Source organism: Schistocerca gregaria, chromosome X (genome assembly GCF_023897955.1).
Source record: "Schistocerca gregaria isolate iqSchGreg1 chromosome X, iqSchGreg1.2, whole genome shotgun sequence".
Taxonomy (NCBI): domain Eukaryota; kingdom Metazoa; phylum Arthropoda; class Insecta; order Orthoptera; family Acrididae; genus Schistocerca; species Schistocerca gregaria.
Window position 1 is genome coordinate 593,951,632 of NC_064931.1, and position 17,426 is coordinate 593,969,057.

General features: G+C 42.5%; 1 protein-coding gene across 1 annotated transcript in view; it reads left to right on the forward strand.

Moving 5' to 3' along the window:
• Positions 1-16,468, forward strand: part of LOC126298889 (uncharacterized) — a 315,469-nt gene extending 299,001 nt beyond the window's left edge. The window contains exons 3-4 of the mRNA XM_049990423.1: positions 5,564-5,914; positions 16,069-16,468. Coding sequence (XP_049846380.1) covers positions 5,567-5,914; positions 16,069-16,239 — 519 coding nt within the window. The 5' untranslated portion in view covers positions 5,564-5,566 and the 3' untranslated portion in view covers positions 16,240-16,468. The remainder of the gene's footprint in view (positions 1-5,563; positions 5,915-16,068) is intronic.
• Positions 16,469-17,426: the final 958 nt, after the last annotated feature.

Here is a 17,426-nt window from a genome sequence, read left to right on the forward strand (position 1 = left end):
CCTTCTGCTTTCTGTTCTTAAAGTAAGAGGCGAACCAATTGTAAGCTACTCCCCTTACTCCATAATGGTCCAACTTCTGCAGTAATATTTTGTGGTCAACACAGTCAAAAGCTTTCGTTAAATCAAAGAAAACACCTAGCGTTCGCAACCTTTTATTTAATCCGTCCAAAACCACAAAGAGAAAAGAGAATATAGTATTTTCAGTTGTTAAACCATTTCTAAAACCAAACTGAACATTTGACAGCAAATTATGTGAATTTAAATGCTCCAGTAACCTTGTATATACAACCTTCTCGACAACTTTAGCAAACACCGATGGCATAGAAATAGGTCTAAAATTATCATCATTATCAATGTCTCCCTTTTTATGAAGTGCCTTCACTACCGAGTACTTTAATCGGTCAGGACACCGACCACTCCTAAAGGAAAAGTTACAGATATGGCTAAGTACTGGGCTAACATACATAGAACAATACTTCAGTATTCTGCTAGATACCCCGTCATATCCATCAGAGTTCTTGGTCTTTAGTGATTTAATTATTAACTCAATCTCTCTCTTGTCATTATCATGGAGGAGCATTTCAGGTAACAGTCTCGGAACACTTTTTTCTAAGAGCGCTATATGATTACCTGTTGGGACTAGCTTTCTACTTAGTTCACCTGCTATATTCAGAAAGTGATTATTAAAAACTGTACATATATGCCACTTATCAGTAACACGGACATTCCCACTACGCACTGATTCTATATACTCTACCTGTCTCTGCAGATCAGCCACTTCCTTTACGACTTACCATATGGTTTTAATTTTATCCTGATACTTAGCTATTCTATCTGCATACCACATACTTTTTGCCTTCCTAGTAACATTTTTAAGCACCTTACAATACTGTTTGTAATAGGCTGCTGCATTTATATTTAACTGTTTCTAACGTTTTGACATAATTGCCACTTTGTTCTACAAGATATTCTTATCCCTCTAGTCAGCCACCCAGGCTGCCTGTTGGTGCTGGTACCCTGTTTTGAACGTTCCAAAGGAAAGCAACTCTCAAAGAGCATGAGAAAAGTCTTGAGACAAGCATTATATTTATCGTCTACTGTATCAGAGCTATAAACATTTTGCCACTCTTGTTGCTTGATACGGTTTACAAAAGTCTCAGCTTTCCTAAACAGCTGATAACTATATTTAACTCGTGTTGCAGCACAAAAATCTTTTAGAGTTAAAATTTGTGCATCATGATCTGAAAGGGCATTCACCTTTTTGCTAACAGAATGCCCTTGTAGTAATGAGGAATGTTGTCTATGGTTGTTCTACTGTTCCCTTGCACTCTCGTTGGAAAGAATACGGTTTGCATAAGATTATATGAATTAAGGAGGTCTACCAGCATCCTTTTCCTTGCACAATCACTTATACAATTAATATTGAAGTCATCACATATATCTAACCTTTTGTATTTCCTATAAAGTGAACCAAGGACCTCCTCTAGCTTTAGCAAAAATGTTGTGAAATCGGAGTCTGGGGATCTATAAATAACAACATTTAGAAGTTTAGCTCCGTTAAATTTAACCACACCTGCACAACATTCAAACACCTTTTCAGTGCAGTACTTTGAAACATCAATTGACTCAAATGGAATGCCGTTTTTCACATACATGGCTACTCCCCCACACCGTAATGAGCTCCTCGAAAAGCTGCCAGCCAACCTGTATCCTGTTAAAGGAAGTCTCTGAATTATCTCCTTAATTAAGAAGTGTTCAGATATACCAATAATTTCAGAGTCAACATCTATAAGCAGTTCACTAACTTCATCTCTAATATCGTGTATATTTTGATGAAATATACTAACTCCCTCATTACTCGGATACCTAAGCTTTGTCAAAAGTGGTTCCTTTGTTAGAGAGACTTCCCTTAAGCAGGAATACCTATCAGCTGACTTCAATCTAAAAAAGGTGCAGCTCTAGCACCCACTACTGCAGGAATTTTCCCATGAGTGATCCCACCAACCCCACCTAAAGTTTTGCCAACCTCCCCTTCCGATACCTGTTGAGGTGCAGGCCATGTCTAGTGAAACCCGTCCTGCTGATAGACTCCACTGACACCACTGAAATGTGACCCATGCTTTCTGTCATCAGCGCACCTCCAAGTCTCATGTTATTACGCCTGACGGTTGTATTAAGATGAGGCCGATCGTGACGCTGAAACAGTTCCACGAAACGCACATTCGTGTTGCCAGTCTGAGAGGCTATCTTTTCCAGGTCACCATCTATGTCATATTCCCCATCCCTATCAATACTATTACCAGCCCCACCCACAATCACTACCTGATCCTCTTTAGTAAAATTCCTACATAGACCCCCCCCCCCCCCTATGTTAACAGTCACCTGAGCCAATCCTGCATTAGGCTTCACAATGGTGGTGACCTGGTACTCACTCCCCAGCACTTCCTGCAACTGCTGGCCTACACCTCTGCCATGAGAACTACCTAACAGCAGAACCTTCTTCTTCCTCTTCGACTTTGCAACTGTTTTAGCCACCGTAACTACTGAGGTCTGCTGCATACTTCCTACATCTAAAGCTAGTAGAGATTCCTCTCCACTAGACTGACAGTTGGTCATATCTATTGTAAACACAAATAGTAAAACTATCTGAAAATATTCTTCTCCTAGCAGCTCTCTTGCCAACAGCCAGCTCCCATTCCCCAACCCCCTTCTCCCTCCTCATCCTATCTAGCTCCTCCTGTGCATTTTTCAACTGCACCTGAAGGGCACAGATTTTACGCTCCTGCTCCTCTATCAACTTACTCTTGCTACATAACCTGCAGTTCCAGGAGAGGATCTCACCAGAATGCCCACTGGCTTCCCCACTGCATTCCCCGCAGTGAAGATACACTCCTGGAAATGGAAAAAAGAACACATTGACACCGGTGTGTCAGACCCACCATACTTGCTCCGGACACTGCGAGAGGGCTGTACAAGCAATGATCACACGCACGGCACAGCGGACACACCAGGAACCACGGTGTTGGCCGTCGAATGGCGCTAGCTGCGCAGCATTTGTGCACCGCCGCCGTCAGTGTCAGCCAGTTTGCCGTGGCATACGGAGCTCCATCGCAGTCTTTAACACTGGTAGCATGCCGCGATAGCGTGGACGTGAACCGTATGTGCAGTTGACGGACTTTGAGCGAGGGCGCATAGTGGGCATGCGGGAGGCCGGGTGGACGTACCGCCGAATTGCTCAACACGTGGGGCGTGAGGTCTCCACAGTACATCGATGTTGCCAGTGGTCGGCGGAAGGTGCACGTGCCCGGCGACCTGGGACCGGACCGCAGCGACGCACGGATGCACGCCAAGACCGTAGGATCCTACGCAGTGCCGTAGGGGACCGCACCGCCACTTCCCAGCAAATTAGGGACACTGTTGCTCCTGGGGTATCGGCGAGGATAATTCGCAGCCGTCTCCATGAAGCTGGGCTACGGTCCCGCACACCGTTAGGCCGTCTTCCGCTCACGCCCCAGCATCGTGCAGCCCGCCTCCAGTGGTGTCGCGACAGGCGTGAATGGAGGGACGAATGGAGACGTGTCGTCTTCAGCGATGAGAGTCGCTTCTGCCTTGGTGCCAATGATGGTCGTATGCGTGTTTGGCGCCGTGCAGGTGAGCGCCACAATCAGGACTGCATACGACTGAGGCACACAGGGCCAACACCCGGCATCATGGTGTGGGGAGCGATCTCCTACACTGGCCGTACACCTCTGGTGATCGTCGAGGGGACACTGAATAGTGCACGGTACATCCAAACCGTCATCGAACCCATCGTTCTACCATTCCTAGACCGGCAAGGCGACTTGCTGTTCCAACAGGACAATGCACGTCCGCATGTATCCCGTGCTACCCAACGTGCTCTAGAAAGTGTAAGTCAACTACCCTGGCCAGCAAGATCTCCGGATCTGTCCCCCTTTGAGCATGTTTGGGACTGGATGAAGCGTCGTCTCACGCGGTCTGCACGTCCAGCACAAACGCTGGTCCAACTGAGGTGCCAGGTGGAAATGGCATGGCAAGCCGTTCCACAGGACTACATCCAGCATCTCTACGATCGTCTCCATGGGAGAATAGCAGCCTGCATTGCTGCGAAAGGTGGATATACACTGTACTAGTGCCGACATTGTGCATGCTGTGTTGCCTGTGTCTATGTGCCTGTGGTTCTGTCAGTGTGATCATGTGATGTATCTGACCCCAGGAATGTGTGAATAAAGTTTCCCCTTCCTGGGACAATGAATTCACGGTGTTCTTACTTCCATTTCCAGGAGTGTACTTCAAACAAGTCTCACACCGCAATCCACTACTCACTAACCTACGGCACAGCCCACACTTCTCACTAATGGTAAAATTTTACTTTTTCTAAGTTCCGCTACTACAATAAGAAGACTTTCAAAACCTGACTACAATAATCACAAACTTACTCTACAAGGGAAGTAACTACTATTATTGACAGTATTAATAAACAACAAATGTGAATATAACAAAAGACTAATACAGGAAGAGAATCAAACGTCTAATGACACAGTAACGAAGCTGAAAACAGTTCCCAAAAGGTTCTTCTGAAATTATTTCCTAGAAAACACAAAAAACTCCGGTTGAAGCCTACTAAAGTTCCTAAATAAACCACTATACACAAACAATTAATTAGTACTTAGCTTTCGATGCGCCGCTACAGCTGCAACTGGTCAGCGCGGAATATGTTGTCCGACTCTTCCCAGAACGGACTCTCTTGGAAACTCAATAGTAAACCTCTCCATGATTCATGACACTTTTCTCGTAGCGTCTGCCGCTCAGGCACCAACTAAGCGATTCCGTGACGAAACGTTTCGTTCTCCGGTGGATATTGTGTATCTCCTTTATTAATTTGACGTGGTAAGGGTCTCAGATTGATATTGATTATCAGTTCAAGAAGGTTTAAGGTCATCTGTCTTCTATTTGCCCCTTCTACCACCCCCAGCCCCCTCCTCAAGTACGCAATCAGTATACTCCACCTTTCTGCGTGTAGAGTCAAGTCCATGTGTAAGTTTGAGAGAGTTTTCTGATGTTTGTGTAGCGTTTATCTAAGGTGTAACGTGGGCACAAGCTCGTTATTCACCTAGTGTGGAACTGCCCGTAAACCACTTCCAGGCTTGTCGGCACCGAGCGGTCTAAGGCGCTGCAGTCATGGACTGTGCGGCTGGTCCCGGCGGAGGTTCGAGTCCTCCCTCGGGCATCGGTGTGTGTGTTTGTCCTTAGGATAATTTAGGTTAAGTAGTGTGTAAGCTTAGCAGTTAAGTCCTATAAGATTTCACACACATCTGAACTCTTGTCACCAAGCAGATTCGAGCCTGGTCCGCCCCGACTTCACGTCTCGGAAGAGGGCGATTTAAGATGCACAGCTATCTGGGTGGGTCCCAGACTGATGAGCAATACTCACGAATGTTGTGGGTATACATGTTTCGGGGGACACCAAACAATTTGCCACGACAACGGTGGTTGCACAAGAGATGCAGAAGTGTGTAGCTGTGATGACTTCTGTTTGTTGCAGAGCATGCAGGCGGCATTGAGGCTGACATGCATGGTGGTGGCGGCGGGCGCGCTGTCGGCAGTGGCGCTGCCCCCGCAGCTGCTGAGCGAGCGCCGCACCTACGTAGACCTCTGCATCAACGGGCTGGGCGCTGACTCTTGCGTCTCTCTCTTCGAGGCTGCCGTGCCGCCCAACCTCACGCACAGGGCCACGGACAAGCAGAGTGGCGTCAGGCCGCGCAACACTGTGTGCCCTACGCTCTGCCAAAACGGTTTGGGCTACCCGTTGTGTCGCTGTAGGCAGCAGATCCCGCGGCCCGCCGCCAACTGGACAGCCGTCTGTGACGCCTTCTGTTCGTTGCAGAATGTCACGGTCAGTTCATTCAGCTCTCCAAGTCCCCACACTGTTACCAGTACGATATATGCCTTAATGGTCCGCTTTACACTGAGGTGACAAAAGTCATGGGATACATTTTAATACCGTGTCGGATCTCCTTTTACCCTTCGTAGTGCAGCAGCTCGATGTGTCATGGACTCCATTAGTCGTTGGAGGTCACCTGAAGAAATATTCAGTCATGCTGTCTCTATAGCCGTCCACAATTGCGAAAGAGCTGCCGGTGTCACGAACTGAGGTCTCGATTATGTCCCGAAATGTTCGGTGGCATTCATGTCGGACGATCTGTGTGGCCAAATCTTTAGCTCGAACTGTGCAGAATTTTCTTCGACCAATCCAAACCATTGTGTCCCGGTAACATTGCTCATTGTCGTCCAGAAAAATACCATCTTTGTTTGGGAACATGAGGTTCAAAAAATGGTTCAAATGGCTCTGAGCACTATGGGACTTAACATCTGTGGTCATCAGTCCCCTAGAACTTAGAACTACTTAAACCTAACCTAAGGACATCACACACATCCATGCCCGAGGCAGTATTCGAACCTGCGACCGTAGTGGTCACGCGGTTCCAGACTGAAGCGCCTAGAACCGCACGGCCACACTGGCCGGCGAACATGAGGTCCGTGAATGTCTGCAAATTGTCTCCAAGTAACCGAACATAACCACATCCAGTCAATGATCGATTCAGTTGGCCCAAAGGATCCAGTACAATCCATGTAAACACAACCCACACAATTACGAAGCCACCACGAGTTTGCACAATGACTTGTTAAGAACCTGGATCCATGAGTTCGTGGGGTCTGTGCCACACAAGGGTCTAATCGAAATGGTAATGAGCCAAGGAGAGGCATTTCAGGCGATGTCGAGCTGTTAGCAAAGGCACTCGCGTTGGTCGTGTGCTTAAATGCCAAATTTCACTGCACTGTCCTTATGGATACGTACGTTGTATGTCTCACATTTATTTCTGCAGTTATTTCACGCAGTGTTGCTTGTCTGTTGGCACTGACCACTCTACGCAAATGCCGTTGCTCTCTGTCGTTAAGTGACGCCCCTCGGCCATTGCGTTGTCCGTGATGAGACGTATTGTCTGAAATTTGGTACTGTCGACACACTCTTGACACTGAGGCTCGCAGAATATTGAATTCCCTAACGATGTCCCAAATGGAATGTCCCAAGCGTCTAGATCCAACTACCATTCCGCATTCGAAATCTGTTAATTTCCGTCGTGCTCCCACAATCACGTCGGAAACCTTTTCACGTGAATCACCCGAATACAAACTACAGTTCTGCCAAGGTATTGCCCTTTTGTACCTTGTGTACACAATACTACCGCCACCTGTGTATGTGCAAATCGCCATCTTATGACTTTTATCACCTCAGTGTAAGTTTTACGCACACTTTTTTTTAAGGAGACAGTGCCCTGTCTTACGAGTAAAAATGTTAAATCAACGACATTGATATTAATATAAAAAACTTCCTCTATCTTTTACAACGCAAGTGTCCAGGAATAATTATCTCAGTGCCTACCACTTCCAAGCTACGCCATACGTTTACTCCAACTGATCTCTACGATTTTTCGACTTCAACACTTTCTACACTTTCGTGGCAAAAGTTAGTAATAATGTAAAAGTTACATTAGGAATTATGGAATGTACTACATCACTAAATGAGAAAGTCACCTAGTATTGCGCTGATAATGGCGTTACTCTTGTGTCAATGCATCACCATATTCTGTATCTTCCATGACGCTTTCCAAAACCATATGTCAATTATGAAATGCTGTAAGTAAAACTAATCTGCCCTTCCAATATATGTACGGATGCGTCCGCTGTTTTAATACGGTATCTGAAAGAATTTATTTATCTGAATATTAATACATGGTTGAACCTCAGGAAGAGAAATAGAAAGTTTCAATGAAATTGAGTCATAATACATTTATTGATTGTTGATATACATGAGTTAGAGCCAAGAAGCCTAGATAGTCCACAAACTACCACATACCTGTACAGTCAAAAAAAGCAATTCCAATTCTACCTCACCTGTGATGGTATGTCTACAAAAGCTCTTCTGCTACAACTCCTTTGCGCTCCTTTGTTCCTGGAACTCGGTTATGGGGTCACACCACATTACCTGGCGCGTGCGGGTCGGCAGCGATATGCTATAGTGATTAGCATTTCTGAAGTTCCGGTTAATTCTTCTTTCGACTCCGACTTTTATGTAGGACACAGCATAAAAAGAATCGATTCATGCATTCCTGAAACAAGGAATCATGCTACCAGTCTAGCATTAGTATTGAAGTGTTGTGCTTGTTCGTGATAAGCACGTGGCCACACAAGTGCTTTCGGATTCCTCAACCCATTCTAACACAACTCTGGAGTTATGGAATGATACACTGTTTTGTTAAATGTACGGGTCACTTACTGAAGGCGAACAAACACTTGCACTTGATCGAACAATACATCTCTGCACCGCCCGCTTGTAACAGACGATAGCAGGTCAGTAGGTATCCCATAACTTCCCAGGTAAGCATCTTCCACGCAAGAATTACTCCTGCGCAGCTTGCTGAAAAAAGGGAAGAATATCAAGGTTTAGAGCCATTTCGACGATAGATGAGTTGATAAAGGACGGACCACAAGCTAAAATGGGACAAGAGAAGGGAAACGAACCATCCCAGGATTCACTTTAATAGAGAGAAACTATGCAAGACTTGATGGGGATATGAAACATTCTCCTCTTCAATGCGAATACATTGTCTTAACCACTCCGTCACCTCGTTTTGCCACCAGTCTAACCAATAAGCAGCCTAACCAGTAAGCAGGCATCACCTCATGCGGTTTCCGATGTACTCGCAGCCTGTCATCGGCTTTTAACGCGATTCATCCGCACAGGAGAACTTTCTCCATGCTTCGGGATTGCAGTCTTCGTGTTCCAGCGTAAGTTTTAATCTCTGTGCTCAGTGACATGCGGAGAGCCGATGTATAATGATGGGGCTGTGACTTCTGTACATCATAAGGGGAAGTGTTTCTCGATCATTTGGCTGCTCGCAGGTAGTTCGCATCCAGCGCTGAATTGGAGGCAATGTGCTGCAATGAGTCTCGCTAAATGTGTGTGAATTTCTAAGAGGCCAAACTGCTGAGGTCAACGGTCCCTAGACTTACACACTATTTAAACTAACTTAAACTAACTTATAGTAAGAACAACACACACACCCATGCCCAAGGGAGGTCTCGAACCTACGGCGGGTGGGGCCGCGCAGCCAGTGACATGGTGCCTCTAACCGCGCTGCAAATGTGTCCCGTCAATCCGCTGAAATGATAAGTGATAGTCGGCGGTGAAACTCCATCATCAACGTAGTGTTGATCATGAAAGCTGACTATGGGCGTTAGCTTTTCCCGAATCGAGGTACCCCCAGTACACTCAAGAAGAATGGCTCGAGAACAGTCCAAAGCATGCACCCTGACTTACCCAGGGCAGCCATGATTTGACCGCCAACTAATGGGCTCATATCGTACGTCCTGCCTCTTCTGAGCTCGACCATCGTGCAGACATCTCAGTAGCTTGACAAGTCAGACTAATTCATTCTCCGTGGCGGAAGAAGCTTACTCTCTCTAACATAGCAACTGTCTATAATTCAAGTGCTCATAAGTGTATGTTGTCATAAGGCCAGAAGATATTTATTAGGCGTATCACGGTACACTTATTGATCAGATCAACTTGCTTTCACAGCTACATTAAAAAACATTTCTTAATAATTTCACCGCTCTTTAAATTCAGTATATTGTTTAATTGTGGCTTTTAATGAACCAAGTAATTTCAATCTGAAAATTCTTTCGAGGTTGTATACATGCGGCACCGTGACAACTTTCTTACTGGTTCAGGGGATATTTCTTCTTAAGCGTGATTTTAAAGACAAACAAATACGTCTTGCACTGAAGAAAATGCAGGGAATTTTTGTTTCATGTCAAGCATTCGTGTTATTGTACGTCCGCATGACGTATTAAGCTCTTAGAGAATGGATAATAATGATTAATTTGGGCCAGCCACTGTGGCCGAGCGGTTCTAGGCGCTTCAGTCTGGAACCGCACGACCGCTACGGTCGCAGGTTCGACTCCTGCCTCGGGCATGGCTGTGTGTGATGTCCTTAAGTTAGTTAAGTTTAAGTAGTTCTAAGTTCTAGGGGACTGATGACCTCAGATGTTAAGTCGCATACTGCTCAGAGCCATTTTTTGTTTAATATGGGCTGAAGTGAATAAACTGTATCCTGAAGAGAAGATTTGTTGAACTAGTACAATGTGCTTCTTGGACTTCAAGTACAGAAATGTTTCGATCAGCGTATTAATAACCAAACGGTAGAATCATCATTCTAAGTAGAATCAGTAAATTATTTTGAAGATCAACCTGCATTTTGATTTTCAAGTTCTTCGGTTAAGTAAATCGTAATGTAATTTTGAGTAGTTTGTGGCATATTTTAATAGAATTTTTGAGGAGTGTAAGACAGAATTTAAATGACCTCTATATAACTACATGACTAAATTCAGTGCAGCCAAATAAAGAGTCTCAGGAAATTTCAAAAGAGAAGACTGAATTTGCTCACGTACAACTGTTTCATTCAGCTAATCTGTTACTTTCCATGTTGTTTTCCCCCAGCAAACCACAAATTTCCTATTACTTTGATTCATGTGAGGATAAGTCACATGCAACTGTCATAATCTGCTCTGCAGTAAGGCCATTGGATATGATGAGTTACCTCCGTTCAAGAATTGTGGTGAAAGTGTCCTGACCGTGGATTTGTGAAATGAACTGTCCCAAAATTTTAGAGAAAGCGTGACTCAGATATAGCTGTATCTAGATTACAATCTGCCTCCTCCAGAATATTAATGTGGACCATTAGGCCGGTTACTGTTTGTCATTGTACTCACCGAGTTTCGTTTCACCTCCACAAAGTGTGGATTTCACTTCATGAGCTATAGGCCGCATTCTTACCGCGTTCTTGTTCTAATAGTTCTCTTTTTGTTACCTCTCACCTTTATTATAACGTCTTTTCACATATAAAAACTATAAACGAACCTTATCTCAATGTATATCTATATGATATTTGCCTTACTATTTCAAGTTCGGGTTTAATGATTTTTAAACAGTTACTAGTATCGTCTCATACAATAGCTTTCCATTATTGTAATCTGCCTACATTCGATAAACTCCGAGCATTCGTACATTTCCTAAAAACGTACCTCACCTGATTACTCGCACAGGATATACCGGGTGATCAAAAAGTCAGTATAAATTTGAAAACTGAATAAATCACGGAATAATGTAGATAGAGAGGTACAAATTGACAGATATGCTTGGAATGACATGGTTTTTTTGTGTTAGCAGAAGAGCCAACACCGTCTTAGGAGTGGAGGCCGAAATGCACGCGATTTAGCTTACGCAGGCTGGCGTGAGGAGGGAAGAACTGTACTGAAGTGAGGTCTGGAACATGACAAGGAATGAGAATTCAGAAAGCGGACATAATTAGTTTGATACTTAACTTTAATCCATTAATGATGAACGCCGCTCATGACGGGACATGATTCACAATTTTATATGTTCAGAATAAATTCTTGAAGATGGTTCTTATAGTAACAGAATATGGCGCCTTGCTAGGTCGTAGCAAATGACGTAGCTGAAGGCTATACTGAACTGTTGTCTCTGTAAATGAGAGCGTATGTAGACAGTGAAGTCCGCTGTACAACTGGGGCGAGTGCTAGGGTATCTCTCTAGACTAGACCTGCCGTGTGGCGGCGCTCGGTCTGCAATCACTGATAGTGACGACACGCGGGTCCGACGTATACTAAGGGACCGCGGCCGATTTAAAGGCTACCACCTAGCAAGTGTGGTATCTGGCGACGACACCACAGTTTTATTAGAACCAAAAAAAAATACAAAATTTCAAAAAATGTCCGACAGATGGCGCATCATCTTATCAAAATAGCAATAATTAGCGTAACAGAGTAAGACAAAGGAAAGATGATGTTCTTTACAGTAAATGCTCAATATGTCCACCATTATTCCTCAACAATAGCTGTAGTCGAGGAATAATGTTGTGAACAGCACTGTAAAGCATGTCCGGAGTTATGGTGAGGCACTGGCGTCCGATGTTGTTTTTCAGTATCCCTAGAGATGTCGGTCGTTCACAATACACTTGTGACTTGAGGTAACCCCTAACCCAATAATCACACGGACTGAGGTCTGGGAATCTGGGAGGCCAAACATGACGAAGGTGGTGGCTGAGCATACGATTATCATCAAACGAAGCGCGGAAGAGATCTTTCACGTGTCTAGCAATATGGGGAGGAGCGCCAACCTGCATGAACATCGTACGTTCCAGCAGGTGTTTTATCAGCCAGGCTGGGGATGATACGATTCTGTAACATATCGGCGTACATCTCACCCGTCACGGTAGCAGTTTTGCTGTCCAGCGCCATCTGTCGGACATTTTGTTAACTTGGTTTTTTTTAAGTTCTAATAAAACCCCATGTCATTCCAAGCATATGTGTCAATTTTTACCTCTCTATCTACATTATTCCGTGGTTTATTAAGTTTTAAAATTTATACTGACTTTTTGATCACCCGGTATTTTTAAGTCAGTCACTATGACTGTAGAAGAACGATGACCGCCAGAAACTCTTTTTCAACTTACCGCTATACTCTGTTCCATTTTTTTGTTTATTTAAAACACAGCAGCAAATAATATTGGTTGCGCTATATATTTATTAACTATTTTTCAGTCTTCTCTTTCTCTCTACGAAAAGTGAAAGTTCCTGTGGAACAAAGCGAATCTCCTCTGACGTTTTGTGCCGCTCTCTCAAAAACGTTTGCCCTTCCAAATAATATCAACATTCAGGTACCTCGAACTGCCTTTCTCACACTCCTACTCTCAATTTATTGGACTAGATCGTTTCCTCCCCTCAAATATTTTTTTATTTAGAATTTTATCATTATTTGATTTCAGTTATAGATTTGATTTATGCGACTTTTCTTACAGTGTGGTAAATAAATAACTTTTCTTCTTTATTACTTTCTTACTTACGTAGCTTACAGGAGAACTTCAATATAATGGGAAGAATACCTTTCTAATCATATGGAACAGGTGATAAACAAAAAATAGTTTCGAAAATAAACTCTATTGCATTTCGTAATTTCTCCAGTTTCAGTGTACGAGAGCAGTCGATAATTTGTTACACTGCTTTTTTGTCATACATCTTGTAGAATTTCTCACTATTCACGCCTTTTTCCACAAAACAGAGAGTAAAAGATATAATTTCAATTTAATACTCAATTTAATATACCCATGGAGCATTTCAGGACAGACATGTTGTATTAAATGGTACTTTTCGTGTTAATTCTGCACAAAAATTCAAGCTTTCGATAGTGTCCACCATTATCATCATCAGGAAAGCAACTGATTGACAAATAAGTAACGGAATCGTACATGTGTAGTAGTGCGCACTGTAGCGAGAGATTGCATTGCCACCAATGATGAAACGTCTTTTGTTTCCATCACAATACAGATAAGGGATGATCTCTTAGGTAGTCTCTCAGTATTAAGTGCTCTCTTCTACATATTGCTGACCGCATATGTGGTATTCCTATTAAACTTGTTGATGCACGTTATAGTTTCCTTAGCCTTTTTGATGATTGAGTCTCAGTAGTTTGAAGCGTGGGGTAGAATGCGTATCTGACCGAACATTATTTTGTCCTTATTCGTTAATTTATTTTCAGCAGCATCCTATTTTTCAAAAGTAGCTCAGCATCCTTTGACAAATATTCGTGGCCTTAGAGTTCGAGGTGTTCGATATGAATGTAACAGTTGGGCCGTTTCCCAGCGCACTATGAACACCGGCAGCACATCGAGTACAGAAATGTAAAAAAAAATTGTTACTACAGAACACAGCATTACGAATAAGCACAGGATCTTGTACGAGCAGACACTGTTTCTGGGGCACGCTTCGAACTATTGTGGCTCTTCATCGAAGAGGCTGTGGCATATTAGAATGTGTGTCAACAGTATTAACAGAGATACGGGATACGCATTTAGCAACGCATGAAAGCGAGCATTTGATACCAAATCACTAGGAGCACAGTACACTGTTCGTCCAAAAAGTTTGGAGACTAGTTTCTCTCCGGGCGTTTAAGCGACGTCAGCGCAGTAATACGGTCGCAGCTTGAACTAACAACTGTATACAACGTAAGTGCAGTCGACCGCTCAGCAGACATTTGCACGTGCGGCCCAGTATGTCAGCGTCGTTGTGTCACACACTCCAATAGCGCAACATCTGTCCATAAATTAAGTGGTCAAGACAGTATTCAGAATATTTTGAAGAAAAGAAAAGTGTGTGAGAAGTTTGTCCCCCACACCTTGACTCTCAAACAAAATCAGCCATGTGAGGACGTCTGCCGAGGCTAGATTGAAATACAAAAATCGGACAATACTTTTCTGAAAAAAAACCATCACGCTTGTTGAGACATGGTGTTATCAGTACGTACCTATAGCAAAATGAACAGAAATGAAACTTTGTTGGATGTGTAACATGAATTTAACACATTTACTGTTAAGTTCCTTAATTATATATTTTTAACTTTTTATGCAATTTAAAAATTTTATTTTCAGATAATAATATATGTACCTTTTTCTCAGAAACTATTCAAGAGAGTTCTACAAATTTTCTCTGTTTAGTCTCTTTGCATATAGTAAGATATTCCAAGAGGTTCTTGAATATACCCACTAGGAGACTTTTAATAATTTTTAATTATAATTCTGTGAGTGTAATATAAAATGCATGCAAATTTCCAAGCACTTCGCTCCATGTCTCATCTTTGACTCATAATTTCAAAACGTACTCTTGAGACAACATTTATTGGGTTTATGGAAATAAGTGCATAAAATTTCGTAATTATAGCCTTCATAGATTCTGAGTAAAAGGTACATAAACTTCAAAAACCATAGCTTTCAGGGAATGCAAATTAAAGTTCAATCTAACGTTTTTTATTGTGTCACCTCTTGAGAAGGCCCCGGATTTGTACTCAAAGTTCTCTTTCCCTTCAATGCTTCCTTTCTGGTTCGTTGTTTCCTACCTTCTCTCCTTTGCCAGGTTTTCAATGACTTTTCAGCTGCATAGAAATGACGCAAATCTGTTGCTCATCATATGTTGCAATTCTACAACAGTAGCAGATGAAAACGTGTTTTTAGGGCACCGTTTCCATGTGAGTGAATTTAGAGGCTCATTTGTATGAACAAGCGATCTTAGACGTTCAGGATTCACAGCCTTCTAGATGTATCCTGCGCAGGTTTACTTAAAAGTAGCCCACGGAATCGTTGTAAACCGAGCCAGTAATGAAGTTTTGCTTCAAACAATGGGCGTGGCAGCAAGACTGCGTCACACATTTAATTATTTTTCAGGCACTTCGGACACGATTTCATCAATGAAACTATGGGAACTTATTGTCTATGAGTTCTACTAATAAATTGATAATAAATTGAAAACTGAAGTTTTCGGTCAATTTCATGAACATCCCCTCCTCACCCCTCCCCCTTAAACAACATCACGGAGAAGTACTTTTCTCACAGTTTACGTGGTTGAATGAACGTTGTTTACGTTCTGCTCAAGTGGAGAAAGACAATGTATTACACCTGAAACCTTAAAACCACCATCTCAACTTTTGTCTATTTTTTTATTGATCCAATCCTGAAACTTTTTGGACTGACAAGGTATCTGCCGTGATGGCAACAAAACCATATTGGAAGAATTTTCATTGTTGGCACCAAAGTACTCTCTGTTCGCAGTGGCTATTACTACTTAATTTACATCTGTGTGATTCAGTTACTTCTTTAACAGTCAGTTGGCTTCTTAACGAAGACAGTGGTAGACATATCGAAAGCTCGGATTTTCATAGAAAAATAATGGGAACAGTTCACCGTAACATTTGATAGAAAATACAAATATTTTTCGAAGTTGGTCAGTTTTTTCTTCGAGTAATTTTAAACTACTCTTTAGTACAGTGCTTTTTTAACTCCGTTCTTACAATGGCTTACTCATTAATTCTCAAGAAATGTCACGTAGATTAGAAATGTAACTGCTGAAATGTTTCAGGTTTATGGCTGTAGCGAATGTAAGAAGCAAGACACCATGCTGAGAACAATGGCGAAGTCAGTGGTGACGTTTGAGGCGGCGGAGACGGAGGAAGACTGGGACGCGCTGTGCCACGTGCTGTGCAAGCAGGGGGACGGCGGCCTCGCCTGCAGCTGCGACATCATTCCCTAACTCTCAGCTCTTTATTTATTCGCTACGTATAGCTTATAGGCATAAGTCTCATAACATTGCTCCACAAGAAAACGGATCAATGAGTGGGCAAAATATGGTGAATACCAATAGATGTAATATTTGATCCTCTAACAATAATGTAATGTCACTGACATGAGCCAAGTTCTTCGAAGTGACATAGTTGTAATAAATTTCTTTAATACAGCTTTATAGTCTGAGTGTATGCAACTACTGTTCTTTTTCTTTTTACCTCGTTGATATTCAACTTGTTGAAGATGGTACAAAGAATGACCAACACGACTATACAAAATGTCCTCTTCACCGAAAACACGTAGAAAATTATTTAGGAATATAAGATCTTTAAAATGCAACACTGTCCACTACATGACGATTTCGAATTTTAGCAATATCGGTGTCTGATTATGGACATAAAAATGAAGGGACGTAACAAACCCGCTGCAGACACATAATACACTCCCCTGAAGAACACTATGAGCCGAGCTTAACGATCCATCACGGATGGATCGTCATCAATAGCGTCACAACTCTTCATTTGGTGAACATACAGCGGGAATTCAGTTAATTTAAACCAAGTTATTGGCGAATAGTCTATTGATCAGAAAATTTAGGCTAGGAATCGGAAACGCTGAAAGTGCGAAATTTGAAATTTTAAGAAAACAGGAAAAAAGCATGAAAGATTCCCATTAAAAACCATTTTATTCGAAGGGGTGCAAATTATGATAGTTTCATTTCATTTGTAACTTCGGACACAAAAATTGTAGCAAAAGTGTTATAATTTTATAATTAAAAAATACTGTATAAATGTATCACGAGGCAATATGTAAGTGCCATGCTTCACCCCAAAGGAATTACTTAACGTACAAGGATAACCTCACTTATTTCTAAACAAAATAAAAAAAATACACCATTGACAACACTGGCACAACGAGAATTAAAATTCCTTGTATTTCATTTTAAGATAATCGAACATGACTGATAGCTGCTTCTTTCTTTCAGCACTTAATTTATTGGTCAATAAGGGGAGGAATATTTCCTAGGGTGGGACGAGTATGCAGTTTGAACTCAGAAATTAAGTAAAATTTTGTTTGATTTCATTATGCTGCACAAGACGCAGTTAAATTATGGTGACTTCATCTTACATCACGTTGGGGTGGTTCTTTGTCACC